The sequence below is a fragment of the Oryzias melastigma genome, linkage group LG23 (genome assembly GCF_002922805.2).
Source record: "Oryzias melastigma strain HK-1 linkage group LG23, ASM292280v2, whole genome shotgun sequence".
NCBI lineage: Eukaryota > Metazoa > Chordata > Actinopteri > Beloniformes > Adrianichthyidae > Oryzias > Oryzias melastigma.
Window position 1 is genome coordinate 4,777,163 of NC_050534.1, and position 20,385 is coordinate 4,797,547.

General features: G+C 39.3%; 1 protein-coding gene and 1 long non-coding RNA gene across 3 annotated transcripts; both read left to right on the forward strand.

Moving 5' to 3' along the window:
* The first annotated feature begins 2,683 nt into the window (after positions 1 to 2,683).
* On the forward strand, positions 2,684 to 11,214 carry optn (optineurin). Of its 2 annotated transcripts, none has more exons than XM_024260862.2 (13): positions 2,684 to 2,843; positions 4,186 to 4,345; positions 4,429 to 4,637; positions 6,133 to 6,276; positions 6,353 to 6,528; positions 6,611 to 6,704; positions 8,475 to 8,590; positions 8,702 to 8,851; positions 8,923 to 9,007; positions 9,084 to 9,242; positions 9,358 to 9,500; positions 10,099 to 10,181; positions 10,294 to 11,214. In XM_024260862.2, the coding sequence occupies exons 2-13, from the start codon at positions 4,225 to 4,227 to the stop codon at positions 10,404 to 10,406; spliced, it is 1,593 nt and encodes a 530-aa protein (XP_024116630.1). In that variant the 5' UTR covers positions 2,684 to 2,843; positions 4,186 to 4,224; the 3' UTR covers positions 10,407 to 11,214. The 2 variants fall into 2 exon arrangements, with proteins under 2 accessions (XP_024116630.1, XP_024116631.1); XM_024260863.2 differs by lacking the exon at positions 2,684 to 2,843 and adding an exon at positions 2,852 to 2,984.
* A 2,013-nt stretch (positions 11,215 to 13,227) lies between these two features.
* LOC112138295 lies at positions 13,228 to 15,541 on the forward strand. Its single transcript, XR_002917741.2, has 4 exons — positions 13,228 to 13,719; positions 14,090 to 14,197; positions 14,358 to 14,456; positions 15,231 to 15,541. It is a non-coding gene; the product is annotated as an uncharacterized LOC112138295 (long non-coding RNA).
* The last annotated feature ends 4,844 nt before the right edge of the window (positions 15,542 to 20,385 follow it).

Genomic DNA, 20,385 nt, shown 5'->3' on the forward strand with positions numbered 1-20,385 from the left:
GCAAACACGGATGTAAACATACACGGACAGAGGACCGCGGCGCGCGGCTTTTTGTCGATATACTTTATAATATACTTTATAATCCGTGGATTTAGGGGAAAAATAGCAAGTCTTTCCGAGTCAGAGGGCTAAAGTCCGAGTCAAGTCACAAGTTATGTATATCAAAGTCCGAGTCAAGTCACGAGTCAGAGGTAGGAAAGTCCAAGTCGAGTCTAAAGTCGTCAAATTCATGACTCGAGTCTGACTCGAGTCCAAGTCATGTGACTCGAGTCCCCACCTCTGGTTTTTGCTGCTGAGCATATCATAATTAATTAATTCATTAACTAATTAACTAACCAAAACTTAAACATTCAGCAGGAAGTGTTTTAAAGATGTTTTGACTTTGAGGTAATAGTTTAAAAATCTTTAAGATTTTTATAGGATCAAGAAAAACCCCAAAACTCTTCAGTCTAAATTTCAAACAAACACTGACTTAAGATGTTATTTGGACTTCTGAATAATAATAATAAAAATAATAAAAAAAAAGGTTGAGAAGAAAACAAGTAAAGACAGTATGTTGTTACTTCAAATCATCAGATCATATTTGATGAAATCATTTTTATATCTATTCATTTTCCAATCCGGAGTAATTCCTCTACCCAGCTCCTGTAGACGGGGAACACCCTAAAACCCTCACCTGTCCATGGCCATGAAAACACACAGCCACACACTCACAAATCACTGCTACAGAAAGCTTTAGAACCCCCAATTAACCCGGGAAGCATGTTTTTGAAGTCTGGGAGGAAACCAAACCAGAGTTCCCAGTGAAAATCCTCGCATGCAAACTCCACAAAGAAAGAACCCTGCTGAGGTTTGAACTACTGTCTGGCTGTGAGGTGAGAGTGTTAACCACTACACCACTCTGCAGCCCCAGTTTAGATGTAAATAAAAAAGGCATATTTATTTAGAAATAAAGCACTTGCATCAGCAGCGAATACATATACACTTTTGCTGAGATTCTTTACTAGAACTAAAGACTATTTATTTATTTATCGATCATCTTCCAGATGTGGAGTGCTCAAAGCTCCTGTAAAAGTCCTGGACTGCACTGCCATCTAGTGGACATTTAAGAGAAGCATCCAGGGAGTGGCAAAAAGAAATGTTTGCAAACAATTAAAATAAAAAAATGCAAAGAATAAAATTGATTTTAATAATTGAAAGACTGACCCATACATATATATATATATATATATATATATATATATATATATATATATATATATATATATATATAAACTTGTTTTGTATCTCATTCTTTCAATCTTAAAAATCCTAATATTGGTTAGTTTATCTCTGATGCAGCTGAACATAAATTTAGAATAGCAGACATGTAAATAAAATGATTTTCCTACAGCTCATCAGATCTGGGGATCTCCGGGTCTGAGTTGTTTTTATGAAGGTGCCTCCTGCTGGGAATTCCCGCGATCAGCTGACTGTAAACACATTCACTACCATGAAAACCCTTCGCTGATTTACAAAACATCCGGACGGACCACAGTTAGCGGAAGCACCGGGAGGCGCCGCCGAAACTGTAGTTCCATCGTCGTCCAAATCTGTTCTTCTGGATATGACGTCACCACACGGAAACGGAAAACATTCCTCCAAGTCACGGCTGCGTCAAACACGCAATTTTTAGCAAAGTTTGGACAGGAAGGAACCTAAAAGAGTTTACAGTATAAAATAATAATAATAATAATATTTTTTTTACACAACTGAACATGACTCACACACACAAAAGCAGTTGTTGCCATGTCATATCATTGTGAAAAGCTGCCTGAAATCAACGTGTTAACTTATTTTAAGTGGGAGAGGAATTCAACATTGTTTTAAATTTTTTAACATTTTTCCAAATGACTTCTCCCTCTTTATCTTATGCAGTGTAGTTATAAGTATTTTATAAGTAGCCCCAGCTAACTCACATATGATGGTTACATTAATAGAACATTTGATTTTCATTCACTTTTTGATTGCAGAGTAAGAAAGGATAATCATAATACTGCTAACATTCAAAAGCTTTAAACTGGGAAAAAACACTTCCCCTCTGCAATTTTGCTTATTATAATAAGTGTCTTAAATGCATTTCAAACAAAGACAGGAAAATCTCATTAATTCATCAAAATAAAATAAAAATGTTATTTTAAATTGAGCCCTTTCCTATTTAGTTTCCTCTGTTCTTATTTTTGTGTTCACTCTGTCATTTTTGTTCTTTTGTAAACTCCTTTCAAATGTTTGTTCACCGCAACTTGGTTTGTATATGAATAAATAGAGTTGAAGAATAAAAAGCTAGCTAGAATCGACCAGTGTAGTAAAAACAAAAAATTAAAGCTTTAAACTTAAAAAAGTGTGATCTATATCGATATAGAGAAATAAATGTTGTTTTTACTGATTACAAATTTTTTTTGTTTCTGTATGTGGAACCACCTTCTTTTATTTTAAACTCCAACAACTAAGAAACTAAAATGAGACCAGAAATTAAATCCAGCAATACAATATCCAGCATTTAGATATTATTATTTGTTGAATAATTCGTAATTTTACTCATCAAATACATTGGGTGGAAACGAAGTGTGCATATATTTTACCACAAAAAACATGTAGGATTCTGTTTTGCTTTTTTTCCTTTGTTTTATTTTGAAATGGTAAACCGGAAACGCCCTCTGTGGTCGTCCTTGTAGTTTTCCACGTCCTCTGGATAAACTCAGGTTCAGGAGGCAGACTCGTTCTGTTCTGCCCTTCTTCCCCGGGGCTTTAGCTCGACTTCTGAGCCTGAACGGAACCAGCGGTCAGTTCGGGAGCGGCAGCAGGTGAGTCCAACTCCTCGAACCGGTTTCCGGTTTGGTTCCGCGTCAATTTGAGTTCTTGGTAACTTTTCTAGTCTTAAACTGGAGTGACATTCTGCCCCCGGCGGAAAGTAAAAGTTAGGATAACTGGAAGCGAAACTTAAGGTGAGAAGCTGCGCAGTCATTGACGTGGTGTATTGGAGCTCCGCTGAACTTACATTTGACGTCAAACAGAATTTGTCAGACTAAATGTTTAACTGAAGCTCTGTTGTCAATGACGCAGTGTGTTATGGTTGTTAATGTTAGCATGCGCAGCAGAGTCACCCTTTAGAAGCGAGTTTCCTCACAAAGACGCTTCTTTTAAGACCTAAACATCATTCTTAAGCTTTACCTTTGTAATAATCAGTTAAAAAATGTGAATTGTGGTGTCAGAGAAAAGAGCAAAATCTCGAGCTCTGATTGGACGCAGAGATTATCAAACTGTGTGGTCACGTGACCCGCTGAGGGGTGGACATCATGATTAGTCATTTTTTTAAAAGCCATTCCAAAGGGGGCGGGGCCGGTCTGACAGTTCTTGGGACACGCCCAGTGAACTCAGAATGAAGGATTCACCTGTTCAAGTCACCGGAAGTGGCCTCTGTTTAGAAAGACCACGCCCCCTTTTTGGGACTCATCATCTCAAATGTTTGCTCTTATTTTGAAATAGAACAACGAGGACTGGTAATTAAAATGTGAGAGCAATGAATATTAATTATTGTATTTTGTAATAGAATTTAATTAATTTTTAATTATTGTACAATTAAAAGTGTATATTCAGTGCAGCTGTGACAGGGATGGTGTTGGTCAGAAGCTTTAACCTTTGATCAGTGAGCTGACACGTTTAGAGCTGCTGGATCTGCAGCTCAGAGAAGTGGAGATCGCTTTGACATTTCCAGAGAATAATCCCTTAAAGCTCCATGTGATGTTTCTGCTGCTTCTGTCGACGTTTTCTCACCTGTTGATGGGATCCATTTACAGAGACAGGTAAACAAGGAGAAAAATACTTCATGATACATTTCAATGACTCCTATTGCTTCATTGCTGGTTTACAGAAGCTGATTTGATCAAAGAAATGCATCATGGGATTTGCTTTAAACATATTCAAACTAATGTGAAGACACATTAAAGAAAAAATCTGAGCAGGAAGAATGGGCGGGGCTACAGAAGGTGAATAAAGCGATGAGGTGTAAAACAAATCTTAACTTATCCACAATAATGACTTGATTAATATGTAAATGTTTTACAGTGAATCAGATGAGTACCAACTAGGACTGCCACGATTAGTCGACTATTAAAATAGAATTTTTGGCTCTCTTTCTGCACACAGATCACGCCATCTCCTCCGTGCTAAAGGAGGAGCAGCATCATGGCATCTGGAAGCTCCATGATGAATGGAGACCTCTCACGCTCCTCTGGTCAGTCCGGAACGCTGGAGGAAACTCTGCAGCAGATGAACATCCTGATTCAGGAGAATAGAGACCTGAAAGGTCAGAGCGTCCTGAACACGCCTCAGCAGGAGGAGAGGCTTCTGGGAGCTCATTCATTTGTTTTTTCTAACTGTCCCTCGCAGAAGCCCTGCGTCAGACCAACCTGACGATGAAGGAGCGCTTTGAAGGCCTCACCGCTTGGCGGGAGAAGCAGAAGCAGGAGCGCAACTTCCTGGAGAACCAGCTGAAGGAGGCTCAGAGGAGCATGGAGTTGCTGCTCAACCAAAACCAGGAGCTCAGCAGGACGCTAGCAGAAGCTGGGAAGGCGGGAGGAGCTCCAGGTGAATGCCAGGTGAGGAGGTGACGCTACGCTCACAGCAGCCTCGGAAACGAGCGCTCACACAAACAATTCCAACAAAACGTCTGTGCAAACACTCCTTTCAGGCTTCCACCTGCAACGTTCTTGCTACATTTATTCTTTAAGTCCATGTTCTCCGAACACGAGCTGGAAGTTATTGAACTTTGATCATTCAGAGAAGTGACAATCATTTGAAAATCCACCGTGAAGGAGAAATGAATAATTCTGGTTTGTGTCCGGCTGGAATTCTATGGCACAAAGTCTTTCATTTATCAGAACAGAGCTGAGAAGGACAAATTCTGGAGAGAAATAAGTATCACCCTGATATATGCCTATGTATTCTTGATTTGTAACTCATAAAATACTTTTTGTGCATAAGTACAAAAATAAAAAAAATACAATTTACACATGAACAAATTAAAATTACAAGAGCTTGAAACTAATTACACATGCAAATCTTTAAAAATTACAGACGAATCACCTCATACGCACACACAACACCTCAGTTACACACAAATCTGTGGTGAGACTGTTTTCACGTCTCAGATTCATCCATGAGTGATGCGTTTAAATGCTACTAGAATGCTGGGTCATCAGAGTTTTCCTATCAGCTGTTTTGAACTTGGATTGTGAATTATCTGCTGAAACTTGACATTTTCCCACTTTCTTAAACAGATATGCCCGATAATGAATATAAAAAGTCTAGATAAGAGTTTAAAGAACATTTTTCACTTTAAAAATACAAATATTTCCCAGACTTAACCGCCTTTTCTCTGTAGCCCCGCCCCTGACAGCGCAACACAGTGCTTTGTCCCAAGTGCTGATCACGGGGATAGCAGGCGGCACCGGACCCTTCAAAACTTGTATTTTTTTAAGTGATAAATGCTCTTAAAACGCTTATTTAGACTTTTTTATATTTATTATCAGACATATCTGTTTAAGAAAGTGAGAAAATGTCAAGTTTTACTGAACATTATTTACAATCTAAGTTCAAAACAGCTGATAAGAAAACTCTGATGGCCCAGTATTCTAGCAGTATTTAAACGCATCACTCACGGATGAATCTGAGACGTGAAAACACTCGCCACAGAGTCATGTGTAACTGTGGCTTTGTGTGTCTAAGAGGTGATTTGTGCGTCATTTTTAAAGATTTGCATGTGTAATTAGTTACAAGTTGTAATTTGAATTAGCGCATGCGTAAATTGTATTTTATGTATTTTTTAATTTAGTCATTTTTGTACTTATGCACAAAACATATTTTGTGAGTTACATATCAAGAATTATGCATGCATAAATGGAGGTAATTCTGATTTCTCTCCGTACAAGCGTCACCAGACATTTCACACCAAACCTTTTCCAGCTGGAGCTCCATGCTAGCATCAGCAGACCTTTGTGAACACCACATGCTAAAAGTGCGTTCAAGAATGCCTGTTGTGTCGCACATACCCACGTGTACCCCTGTCAGATGTGAGTTTGTGTCTGACCTCAGACTGCAGAGATGGAGGCTCTGCGCGTGCAGGTCGCCCGCCTGCAGGCGGAGAAGAACGACCTGGTGGCTCTGAACTCGGAGCTGCAGCTGAAGGCTGAGCAGGACTCCCGAGACGAGTCCTTCATCGAGATCATCAAAGTCACAGTGAGGACACTCGCCTGAAGCACATCCAGCCGTTCCCGTCTGTCCAGGCGCCCGACACAAACCTTTGTCTCCTCAGGACGGAGGTGTGAACGAGGCGAGCGGCGCCGAGCACGGCAGGTGTCCGGAGCTGAGCATGACGGCGTCCCGACTGGACAACGAGGAGGCGACTGTCAGCCAGCTGCTGCAGTCGCTGAGGGACGAGACGCAGCGCTGCGAGCGTCTGCAGGTGGAGTTGCAGGCCTCCAGTACCAGGTAGGAGCGGGACGGCTCCGCCCACAAACAGACCGCCAACGCTTCCAGGCGTTTTCCTCTGATAGCTTTCATTCATGGACAGAGTCAACGAGCTGCAGGAAAGGAAGCGTGGTGTGTCGGAGTCGACACAGACCTCCCAGGCCGAGACCAAGGACGACTCCGCCAAAGAGGAGAAGGTACGAACAGTTTAGAACCAAACCAGTCTGTTCATCGTCTGAATCGTGTTCACTCTTTTAATCAGTTCACTCTTTTAATCAGTTCACTCTTTTAATCATGATCATGCTTTTTTTTTTTTTAAATCCAAAATTCTTTGTCATTTTACATGACATAGTTTCTGCAGAGCAGCAGGAGTTCAGTACAAAATCCCCTCAGAGTTTTGGGCGGGACTGTTGGCGTGGAGCAACCCCTCCCCTTCCCGTCCCTGAGAGCTCTCTGTTTACACCCTCTTCCACCAGCTTACAGCCCCTCTCAAAGATTTAAAGATGTTGAAAAACCATCATCACAAATGTTCTAACAACATGACTGCAACTCTTTGTTGTGATTACATTTAAAAGCATTTTTAAGACTTTCTCTTTAAAAATAACTGGAGATCACAAGCTTCTTGAATGTTGTCTTTTTCTGAAAATAAATGAAAATATTGTGTCCTGTTCAGGACCCACTTTTAATGAAAATTGTGTTTTTAACATGTTCTTTTAGTATTTTTCTGATCATGGAGGACATGTATAAAAAGCTTTAAGCTAAAAAATTCACGTCTGAGTATTTCTTTACTACGCTGATAATACGCTGGATGGGGCTAACAGCTTCCTGCTCCACTCCATTCTGATCATCCACTTACAAACAGATCCATGAACGCCTTTCCTCGTCTGATCTGGAATCTGGATCAGAACTGGATAGCTCTGCTATTGATCAAAATTTTTGTTGCACCGATGACATTAGGTTGCAGGTGTGAGGGGCTTTAAGGTAGTGGGAAAGAATGTAAACAGAGATCTCTCAGCAAGGGGAAGGAGGGGTTGTTTGCATTACCAGTCCCGCCCACAACTCGGAGGCAAATTTCTGATGAACTGCTGCTCAAAAGACCACTGGGAACAATTTGGCTAAAGATTACAAGAATGTTGAAGTGCCACTGAAGTGGAAAAATACACCCAGTGTCGATCAAATGTGTGTTCCTGTAGAACACGTGTCAAAGTCAAGGCCCGGGGGCCGGATCCGGCCCTCCAGATCATTTTATTTCATTATTAACGGCCCGATGTCATCTTGTGCTCATTTTTAAGCTGTATAATTTTGACAAAATATATTTAATGGAGAGTAAAATGTTGAAAGTTATTTAAGGTTTAAGTTGATTTATTCTGGAATAATATTCCTGCCTTTTTGTTATTCAGAATCATATTGAAAAGTTACAGTTTTAAAAATTTGCATTCTGCTAGATTTTTGGACTATTTTGGCATTTACTAAGATTTGTTTTAGCTGTTTTGGAGTTTAGCTAATATTTCAGCTACATGCTAGCTGTTTTTGACTAACTTAGGCTTTTCTTTTTAAGCTTTTAAGGCTGTTTTGGAGTTAGGCTAATATTTACATGCTAGCTGTTTTGGCCAATCTATTTTTGTTTCATTTTGTTAGGCTAATCTGGCATTTAGCTAATATTTTAGCTGGCTATCAACTTCAGCGTTTTTAGCTATCAGCACTAGGATCTTCAGCAGCCAAATTCCTCATTCACATTGTCTTTATCGGAGATAATGTTATATATGTAGTTTTTAATTATGTTAAAAACTTACATTTTTAAAGTTTAAACATTTTATTTTAGTGTGTTCAGTAAAGGTTTTTCCTGTCCGGCCCGTGACCTCAGGTGTGTTTTGGATTTTGGTCCTCCTGTGCGATTGAGTTTGACCCCCCCCCGATGCAGAAGCTTCTTCAGCGGCTGTGAATGTTTGTGTGTGATGTTGTTTCAGGCTGCGTCAGAGGTGGAGAATCTGAAGTCTCAGATGAGGACGCTCTTCAAAGACCTGCAGCAAGCTCAGAGCAAGCTGGACGATGCAGAAGGCATGAAGAGGAACCTGCAGGACAGGTTAGACAAACATTCATCCCTGTGTCGTAACCTGTGAGCTGGAAGAAGACGTAAGCAAGCGGTCAGGTCTGTTGTCGTGGAAACGCTCTGTGTGTGTGTTTCCCCGTGGAGGTGTCGGGAGCTGGAGCAGGACACGGCCACGCTGAAGGCTCAGCTGGTGGAGAAACAGGCCGTGCAGTCAGAGAACGACCGGCTGAAGCTGCAGCTGGGCAGCATGCAGACGCAGAACCTGGTGGAGCAGAAGAAAGCCGAGGACGAGAGGTGGGAGTCTCAACAGAAATCCAGAAGTATCTGGATCCGAGTCCGTTCCCACACATTCACTCTCTGCACAGAACCAACCTGGCCCAGTTGAAAGACGCTTACACCAAACTGTTTGAAGACTACAACGAGCTGAAGGAGGAGAAGAAGAAGAGAGAGGTGTGTCTGACACCATCCTAAAGGTCTCCTCCACATGTGGAGCGTAACATGTCAGCTCTCCTGTTGGACTCTGCAGTCCAGGCTGGTGGAGAAGGAGCTGCTGGATCAACTGCAGCGCCAGCTGACCACGGCGGAGGAAGCGCTGGCTGCTAAGCAGAGCAAGATTGACAGCATGACCCAGGAGATGCTGCTGAAGGAGAGGGATCTGGAGACCATCTCTGTCTTCCAGGCTCAGGTGAGCTTAAGAAACCTCTGCTGAAGCCCATCTGGAGGCAACAGGAAGCTCCTTCAAACTGGACTTCTGTGAATATACCTCATGAGGAGGATGTGACGGCGTCATGTCTCTTCAGGCAGAGGTCTACTCCTCGGATTTCTACGCCGAGCGAGCGGCTAGAGAGAAGCTCCACGAGGAGAAGGAACGGCTGGCAGCTCAGCTGGAGTACGTGAAGAAGATGAACACGCAGCTGCAGGAGGAGGTGGACTCTCTGGGCCGGTATGTGACTGCAGCCGGACAGACACCGGCACTCCAAACAGACTGGTTTAAGATTTTTACATGAGTTCATTCACAAAAACACTTCAGTCAGTGTGTTAGTTTATCTTTCCATCTCACAAGCTTCCATTCACATCTCAATACATAAAAGATTCAACTCAAGGAAGATGGAGGAGAGCACAGGGGTACAAACTAAACACGTCTGTGAAATATGTTGACGATTGAAAAGTTGCAGTATGTTAAGGATTTTACCAGCGACTCCTCAGGTGTTAAAGGGTTAAATAAAACTGATATATTGTCTCTGGTAAAATCTTGGGATACATGTTGTATCGTCAGACTCTTGCCAATACTTTAAACTCAACAGGAAGAGAAACTCAATACGTTTACTGGAAACGCTTTATTTACTTCCTGATTGATGTTTTTTTATACTTTTTATCCACATAATCTTGTTTTTCTGTGGTTTATAGCCAGTTCTACTGTTACTCTCACTAAATTGATTTTTCGATGCGGATGTTTTACATTCCTGGTTTTTACTCTTATAGATGAGGAAAAAAGTGGTTTGAAAACTAAAACCCTGAAAACAAACCTGTGTCTTCATCAGGCGTTCCCTGAGTGAGCTGCAGCAAAGACACGTCATTCCCGGAGGAAACCCTCACGGAGCCGGAGCATCTCTAGTTGGAAGAAGTGAGAACCAAATCCAGTTTTTACTCCAATCAAGCAGCTGTAAAAACATATAAATCCTTCTCACACGTGACTTTGTTTCTAAAAGTGACTTTCACACGTCTGTGGTTCCCAGGTACTGAATGGCAGCAGCAAAGGAACATTCCTGAACACGCCTGCCCCAAGTGCAACGAGATCCTGCCAGACCTGGACTCCCTGCAGATCCACATCATGGACTGCATCAACTAGACCTCCAAAGATGCAGAATTTGCACCTAAATCCGAGTCTTCCTCTGCTGTGACACGTATACCTGTGCTGTCTGACCCCTGAAGCCTCACTCTCAGTTCTGATATGTAGATGAACCTTTTTCTCTCTTTCACACAATCTAGTGTTAAATGTAATATATATATCTAAACACAAAAATGTTGCTGTTGGGTTCAGATTCAGGGAAAAATAAATAAAAATATGAATATATGAGACAATTAAAATCTGTTGCAGTATTTGTTTTCATGAACTTAATTTCCACGTCATCTTCTGTGAGTACTTCTGTTAAAGTGTAATTGTTATAATAATTTACATCAATAAGGAAATAACATGTTATGCAATACAAAAAAAATTCTAATTCAATTTCAAAATAAAACACAAGTTTTCCCATCTTCTTTGTTAAATCTTTAATCTTACCTAATTTTTAAAAGATTTGTAGCAGATGTTACTGCATTTGTTTTAGAGACTCCTGCTATTCCATATTTAAACAGACCAACCTGGAGACGAGGCTTACTGGAGCGTTTGTGTTCTACAAATCAATGATCAACCTCAGCTGTGCTGTTTTATGCCGACTTTCTTCACCGTTTTTATCTGGAAATAGTTTTTATGTTCCAGATTCTTATTAAAATCTATTCCATTATTCTACATTTGTTAGTATTATATTCAGTTGTGTTTCTGTTAAATGAAAGAAACAAGAATTGTATCATATTAAAGATTATTTTACTTTCACTGTAGAAACTTTCAGGTCCTCCAAGAGGAAAATGAAGATGGAAATAAAATTGGGTAAAATGTGTTGCCTTTCACTTCTTTTGTGGTGCATCAAAATTATTCCATAATCCTTTTACAAAGGAGTTTTCAATACTTATCCAAAAAAGGCTTTAAAATCTGACAAAATGACCTGGAAATGAGAAGAAAGTCATAGATCGTCTTAAATCCTGAAGCTCTGATGATTGAGGTCAAGCCTAGTGTCTTTTAAATAAGAGAATCCCTTCAACTTTATAGGAGAAATTTGAAGAAAAACACATTTATTTTTTTTAATCTCGAGTTTTTAAAAGACAAAAAATAAAAATGTTTCAGAGATTGCCCAATAAATGCAATGTGATCATTCATAACAGTGATTTTGTTGGGTTTTATCTCTTTGAAAAAGCTTCAATACTTTGTAGGTAACGTTCGACCGATGACTGATAAATTCTCTTTATGACCAAAGACTAAATTGGGTTTTACAAGTTTGTCCAAATGTTCAAGTTGGTTTACGGCTCCATGTTCTTTGTAATGTGCATACCCAGATATTTAACTGTTGTTTTCACGGGGATGGAATGAATGGCTGACTTGAAATAGTCTAAAAACGGTTTTCTTGATTTTATTGAACTACACACTACAGAACAGGCACGTGCAGAGGGGGGGGCGCTGGGTGCTCGGGCACCTGCCCCTTTGCCCCTTGATGCCTAAAGTGCCCTTTTGTCAATGTGCCTTTTTTTTGTAAATATGTCTGGGAAAAAGCCTGTCTGTGCTCCTTCAAAAAAAAAAAAAAAGTTTCAATTTCGGTCCCTAGATCACGTGATCCGCGTAAACTTGCCCTGACCTCCTCGGAAGCATCAGAGCTGCAGCCCTGAAGACCTGACAGTACGGTAAGAAGTGGCCAAGGACCGCTGAGTATGTTATGCAGCGGTATTCGTTGTTCAATGTGCAAATTGGTATATTCGTGGAAAATGACAGACAGTGAAGTGGACATGCTGTGTGTGTTTTGCGACCGCGCGTAAGTGCAGCTTCGGCGCCAGAACTTTCTGCCAGAGCTGCTGTTCAGCCTGCGCGCGAGGCTGCAGGGTACTCTCCTATTTAGAACGAGCGTAACTAAATTGATGGATAGTATACATGCGAGCACATCTACTTGTATTATAGTCCAGGATTTTTTCTTTAACCTGCTTTTGGATTTTTTTTAAATCCGTGCAGTACAAGCTAGGACATTTTTCGGCCGAAAATTGCAGTTCACAAAACCACTCGTTAGCTTTAAAAAAAAAAAGAGTTAGTGGTCGTCTAATTTCTCCACTAGTCGATTACTGTTAATTTATTCTACATCTCCTGTAATTTTCATGAGAAAAAACAATTAGCAGATACTCTTTTTTTAATTCGCAAGCCTCCGTGTCCAAGAATTGAATGCTGGGACGGGTATTTCTGTATGAATATGCGTGTTTGAGATCCCCTGGCGCTGCGCAGATCACCTAGATTGCGGTGCATGTTGGTTAGTTTCTTGCACTGACGTAAAATGTGCGCCGTCACGAAGGTTTCAAGGCGACTTCCTAAGCCAGCGCAGCCAGAAAATAGGTACTGCGCTGGCTGCATGCCGCCGTGTTGACTACAAAACAATGCATTGTGGGAAACTGTGTCTACACAGTTCTTGTAGTTCGATGTGAAATAACTGGCGCTAAATGAAGGACATCGGTGTATTTTATTACTTTTTCTGGAAGGTAGTGAATCACTGATGAAAAAATAAACAAGATTTCAAATAATCTGTGGTTATATTTGTTATTGTTGCCTCTAAAACTTAACGTTAATTTTATTTATTTATTTATTTATTTGGGACAGTGTATGAATCCCGCAGCTATTTTATTAACTGTTTTACTCTAAAATATGTTAAAAAATAATATAAAAGACACAACAGCACAAATCATACAAGGAGGAGTGGCATATTAACTTTCAGCCGAATGGTAAGGACAACCCCCAACTCCTTGTTCTCGTACAGTCTAGTCGTTCACCCTCATCTCAGGCGCCTTTCTCCGCCCCCTCCAGCAGCAGNTATTATTAAATTTGCCTTATAATTATTATGAATGTATAGTTTTCATTTAATGAATATAATAGAAATACTCGGAATTAGTTGTGGTTTCAGTAATATAATTCCCATATTTGTAAAATGGCTGTTAAAATCAACTATAACTGAATGTGCAGACAGCACATCATCAGAGTATTTTTTTTTTTTACTTAAATATTTCAAACAAACTCGTAGTTTATCCATAGTTTTACTTGGTATTCTTGCTCTTTCTGCTATGACAGACATCAGTGGGGTGATTAATTAAATTATTTTTACTAACTTAAGTTTAAGTGAAAGTTTTACGAAGTTGTGCCTGTCATCAGGAAATAGTGGGATGCGATGTTGCGATTCCTGTGATCTGCGTTTTTATTGGTTGGATTAGTTCCGGTTCTTGTCTTGCTGTGATTGTCGGAAGAAGCATTGAGTGATGGGAGAAACGTTTGTTCTTCGGTTTCTGGCGCTAATGTTTGGATATTGAGTCAGTGAACTAACGTGAGTGCCTGTTTAGTTTAATATCATTTGTGGTGGCCTTTGACTTCCATGTTAGCGGGGGAGCACTGTAGCCGAGTTAGCCCGCCGTCGTCCTCCTTCGGAAATGCGCCTTGTTAAACTGATTGCAAACCGCGTTCAAACCGGTACTTTCAATGAAACGTCCGTCGATTTTGAGCTTCTGTTATCACAACGAAATCTGACCGCGAGCTGACATGAGGGAGAAGAATGTGTATTTTATCATTATACTTTGGTAGACTCGGTGCATTGTTTACTTGCAATTCTCATCTTTACCAAAGCATATAAACCAGTGGATGCAACTCAGAAATGTCCATATACATTTATTTATTTATTTATTTAATTAATATTGCAGGTCATCACCACCCAGGCAGCTGAAAGAAATCCATGCCGGGGGATTTGTGGTCTTCTTTTCAATCTGAGTGACCTTTCAGGGAGCGTTCATTTCTCCAGGACCGGTCATGTAAGTCACTCAAAAAAAAAAAGATGTTTGGTATCTTAAACATTTAGAAAATAATGTTTTCAAATTATTTAACTAAAATAAGAAACAGATACTCTGCTGGCAAAGTTTTTTCACGTTGTAAATGTGAAACTACAAATGTGATGTTTGCTTTGTCTTACAGGACCGTTACTGATGGTGAGAGTTGCACAAGCTACCTGGCATAGAGGATTAAAAACTACTCAGGGATCTGAAGCAGGACGCAGATGAGTATCACACAGAGGTGACACTGCAATTTTGAAAGAGTTAAACAATTTTGGAATTAATTTTCATTTAAATAAAATTTGCTAGCAAATTTATTTGTCAAATATGACCTTTGTTGTGAAGAATGATCTGGAGGAGCATCTCATGATGATCGGATTGGAGGAGCAGCTATATGTCAGTATCTCAGTGATCAATTTTGACAACTTGATATCCTGCATTAGTCTAAGGAGGGAAACAACAAAATGAAATGAGGAACTTTTTTTTGGTCATGATTTAAAAAAAGAAAAATGCATGAATACATTCAGTACATTCAACGATCAATCAGCCAGCTTTTCCTCAGCCTGTCAATGTTGCCAGATAGTCAGTTTTTCCAGTCCCAAAGTTATTTAAAAACAGAGGGCGGAAGAAAGTTAAAAAAAAAAAATACATGGCTCTCAGAAAGAAGTCACACAAAAAACTACGTTGGAGATTGGTCAATGTTGCAGTAAAGTTGCTGTAAAATTGTGAAGTTGAAGGATGTGCAACAAATCGCAAAGTTTGCTTGAATTTGCAATAATGGTTGCGATCGCAACATTGCGAATTCCTGGATGGACTATAATGTACTTTGTTTATAAGTATTTTTTATAAATAGGAATATCTCGAGTTGAAAGACGTTAACCACTGTTTTTCATTAATGTTCTATTTTTATTATTAGGTTTCAATGACCTGATGCTTTGATGTGTGTGTGGGTGTGTGCACAAATGTATTGAAGCTTTTAAAAAAAAATGAATCTCATTCTTTGTGTCCATCATAGGTTGGAACAAACATTGGGGAATACCTCCAGGGGGTGGAGTCCAGGCCCTATCCATCTGTTCTGGCCCTTGGACAAGTGACGCAAAATTCTTTACAAGCTTTTGCTGTGATGGCTGGTCAGGTATACCCTGAAGATGCACTGGGGCAGTTGGTGTCGGCTTCAAGACATTTTATGTGTTTGATATCAACTACCCCATGCAGTGTGCCTCTTTATGGGAGTTCCTCCAGAAAGTGGTTTATGACATGGAGGGACCAGAATCTAACAAAGTTACGTTTTTAAAGACTGTCTTAAAGAATGTGGAAGTATTTTAAAAAAAAATCTGAGCTCATAATAGTTTATGAAAAAAATTCATAAACTATTATGAACTCTGATTTTTTTTGTTCATTTGTTACAGATGCTTTTTCTTCTACTTGCAGAAAAATTGCTAACTACTACTTGTTACTGCTGCTTTTTTGAGAAAGCATTTGTCTTCTGTATTTTATGGGTACCCCTTTTTGGGTTTTATTCTAAATAAATATTTGTCATTAATTCCATGGTTTCTTTCTTGGCGGTGAACATGTTTATTATTAACTCATGGCAATACCCAGTACAGCCACAAGAGGGCAGCATCTATTATTTATGGCAATACCCAGTAAAGCCACAAGAGGGCAGCATCTATTATTTATGGCAATACCCAGTAAAGCCACAAGAGGGCAGCATCTGTGGTTCATGGCAATACCCAGTAAAACCGCAGGAGAGCAGCATTTGTAACTCATAAACAATATCCAATAGAGCATACCCATCTTTAGCATTTTCATGTGTGAAAGAATGTGTAAAACCCATAGACTGTACACACTAAAAACTCAGTGGTTAAAAATAACCCAACTTGGGTTATAACCAATGTTCGNTCCTGGTCACTCCCAAAGAGAACCTCAGCATCTTCATCTCTGCAAAGAGGGCAGCGTCTATTATTTATGGCAATTCCTAGTATAGCCACAAGAGGGCAGCATTTGTAACTCATGGCAATACCCAGTAAAGCCACAAGAGGGCAGCATCTATTATTTATTGCAATACCCAGTATAGCCACAAGAGGGCAGCATCTATTATTTATGGCAATACCCAGTGAAGCCACAAGAGGGCAGCATCTGTAATTAATGGCAATACCCAGTAAAGCCACAAGAGGGCAGCATCTGTAACTCATGGCAATACCCAGTAAAGCCACAAGAGGGCAGCATCTGTGATTCTTGCCAATACCCAGTAGAACCGCAGGAGAGCAACAATTGTAACTCATGAGAATATCCAATAGAGCATACCCATCTTTAGCAATTTCATGTGTGAAAGAATGTGTAAAACCCATAGACTGTATATAAGAATAATTATTATTTTTAAAGCCAATGGTAAAACCACAGATTGCATAAAATAACTGGGATAAATAAATAAAAAATTGGCAGAGGAAAATCAACTCAAAATAAAAGAAATTGCAATGCGTAGGTAAATTATTATTGTTTTGTTTAATATTTGAAATAGGCCACTTGAAAAAATGAAAAAAGTAGCCTAATTAAAAAATATGGTTTTTAAATGTTGTGTTTTCCATTTACATGCATGAGTAAACTGTACAAGAGGACAGCATCTGTAACTCATGGCAATACCCGGTAAAGCCACAAGAGGGCAGCATCTATTATTTATGGCAATTCTTAGTAAAGCCACAAGAGGGCAGCATCTATTATTTATGGCAATACCCAGTAAAGCCACAAGAGGGCAGCATCTATTATTTATGGCACTACCCAGTAAAGCCACAAGAGGGCAGCATTTGTAACTCATGGCAATACCCAGTAAATCCAAAAGAGGGCAGCATCTATTATTTATGGCAATACCCAGTAAAACCGCAGGAGAGCCGTATTTGTAACTTATGAGAATATCCAATAGAGCATACCCATTTTTAGCATTTTCATGTGTGAAAGAATGTGTAAAACCCATAGACTGTATATAAGAATAATTATTATTTTTACAGTCAATGGTAAAACCGCAGATTGCATAAAATAACTCGGATAAAAAAGTTTTTGTTTTTTTTTTAAACCCCTTGTTCATGTATAAAGCTCATGGTAAAATGTTAGAAATGGGCATGCTATAAAAAAATGGTGGAGACGAAAAAAATTTAAATAAAAAATTGGCAGAGGAAAATCAACTCAAAATAAAAAAATTGCAATGCGTAGGTAAATTATTATTGTTTTTTTAATGTATTTGAAATAGGCCACTTGAAAAAATGAGGAAAGTAGCCTAATTAAAATATATGTTTTTTATATGTTGTGTTTTCCATTTACATGCAAGAGTAAACTGTACAAAATGATGTCACGGTTAATAAAATGTTCAGTATTCAACAATATTTGTTGGGTTCCATAGAACCGTATTGTCACTTATGTTGTACTGTAGTTGCAACAAGAGGACAGCATCTGTAACTCATGGCAATACCCGGTAAAGCCACAAGAGGGCAGCATCTGTAACTCATGGCAATACCCAGTAAAGCCACAAGAGGGCAGCATCTATTATTTATGGCAATACCTAGTATAGCCACAAGAGGGCAGCATCTATTATTTATGGCACTACCCAGTAAATCCACGAGAGGGCAGCATTTGTAACTCATGGCAATACCCAGTAAAGCCACAAGAGGGCAGCATCTGTAACTCATAGCAATTCCCAGTAAAGCCACAAGAGGGCAGCATTTGTAACTCATGAGAATATCCAATAGAGCATACCCATCTTTAGCATTTTCATGTGTGAAAGAATGTGTAAAACCCATAGACTGTATATAAGAATAATTATTATTTTTACAGTCAATGGTAAAACTGCAGATTGCATAAAATAACTGGGATAAAAAAGTTTTTATTTTTATTTTTTACCCTTTGTTCATGTATAAACCTCATGGATAAAATGTTAGAAATGGGCATGCTATAAAAAAATGGTGAAGACAAAAAAAATTAAATAAAAAATTGACAGAGGAAAATCAACTCAAAATTAAAAAAAATTTCAATGCGTAGGTAAATTATTATTGTTTTGTTTAATATTTGAAATAGGCCACTTGAAAAAATGAGAAAAGTAGCCTAATTAAAAATATGGTTTTTAAATGTTGTGTTTTCCCTTTACATGCAAGAGTAAACTGTACAAAATGATGTCAAGGTTAATAAATTGTTCAGTATTCAAAAATATTTGTTGGGTTCCATAGAACCGTATTGTCACTTATGTCGTACTGTAGTTGCAACAAGAGGACAGCATCTGTAACTCATGGCAATACCCGGTAAAGCCACAAGAGGGCAGCATCTGTAACTCTTGGCAATACCAAGTAAAGCCACAAGAGGGCAGCATTTGTAACTCATAGCAATTCCCAGTAAAGCCACAAGAGGGCAGCATCTATTATTTATGGCAATACCCAGTAAAGCCACAAGAGGGCAGCATCTGTAATTTTTACCAATANCTGTAACTCATGGCAATACCCAGTACAGCCACAAGAGGGCAGCATATATTCTTTATTACAATACCTAGTATAGCCACAAGAGGGCAGCATCTTTTATTTATGACACTGCCCAGTAAAGCCACAAGAGGGCAACATCTGTGATTCATGGCAATACTCAGTAAAGCCACAAGAGGGCAGCATCTGTAACTCATGGCAATACCCAGTAAAGCCACAAGAGGGCAGCATCTGTGATTCTTGCCAATGCCCAGTAAAACCGCAGGAGAGCAGCATTTGAAACTCATGAGAATATCCAATAGAGCATACCCATCTTTAGGGTTGGGCACCGATGGGATCTGATGCGGTTCCGGTTCTACCGCGGTTCTTTTGTTTCGGTTTCGGTTCCCTTTCGGTACTTATTGCGGTACTTCAGTAATAAAAAACAATGCCTTTATCTTCCTAAATCCAAAGCAGAACGGCTTCAAACAAGCGCAGACTCCCTCCTGCCGTGCAGCTGTGCGCACGTAATATAAAGCATAATATAAAACTCCGTCTTAAATAAACTTAAACGTCCTCGAAATTTTAGCCTGACATTTTATTAAATTAAATCAGGAATGTGGCATTTATTTGGAGTTGTTTATGGGCAAAAGCAATATTTTATTTCAATAAAATAAGGCGGAAGAGAAATGTCAATCACACGGCTGCAAAGTGCAGCAGATGATGACGACCCGCTGTGGTGGTGGGCGATGCCGAGCCGAGCTTTCTGCTATTAGCAGCCCAACAAGGACGAAACGATTCATTGTTTCATTTTGGGATGGGGCTCCAGCGTTGTTTAAAAATTGCGGAAATTCCACTATTCACAGCAAAAGTCCCGCCCACCGACGTTGCGGAAGCCGACCATCTCAAAGTGACACTCCCCCACTTGGTGTGAGCAGATTCCAGCTGAGCAGAACACCTGTACTGCTGCTGGATTAAACTTCTCCTTTGTTATTTTTCACAAATAAGGAAAGTGTATGGGGGGGTAGAAAAAAATCCCGGAAAATTTTTAAAAGGACAGCAGTGCCCTTCTCATTTTTTGGAAACCATAGGAGTTGCAACAGGCAGGCTGAGTACAGCCACCATAACAGAACAAGAAAAGTAACGTCATTGAGTTAGGAGATCTGTGGTGTACCTCTATCAGCAAAAACTGTCTTTAAATGAGGCCCAAATGAATCTATGAATTTTACCTACATTTGTTTGTATTTTCATTTATAAACTTGTAAATTAGTCTGTTTAAAAATGCTACTGTTTTAATAATTAGCCTATTTTTAATTCAATTACATCTTAACCTTTCTATGTTATGAAAACTGTTATTTTTGCACATTTTGGGGGTTTCCACAACATAACAAAATCCTTTTTTTTCCAGACAAAATGTTATGTTTTTGCATGATTTTAGATCTTTCATGAATACATCATGGAAAAGTTATTGCAACATAAGCCTGGATATGTTAATTAAAATCATCACAACCCAGCAAGCAGGTTGTCCAATTGAAAATATTGAGGTAAATTCAAGACAAAACCAGAGTTTTGGAGTTTGCTCCAAAAAGTTAAAACAGTGATAATTATAACTATATTTGTTAATGTTTTTCTAAATTGCTTAGAATTTGAAATTTAGAAAGTATATTGTCAACGTTCTTGCTTTTGGGATAAGAAGTAAATCATCTTTTGGCTGTGTAAAATATTTTGTAAACA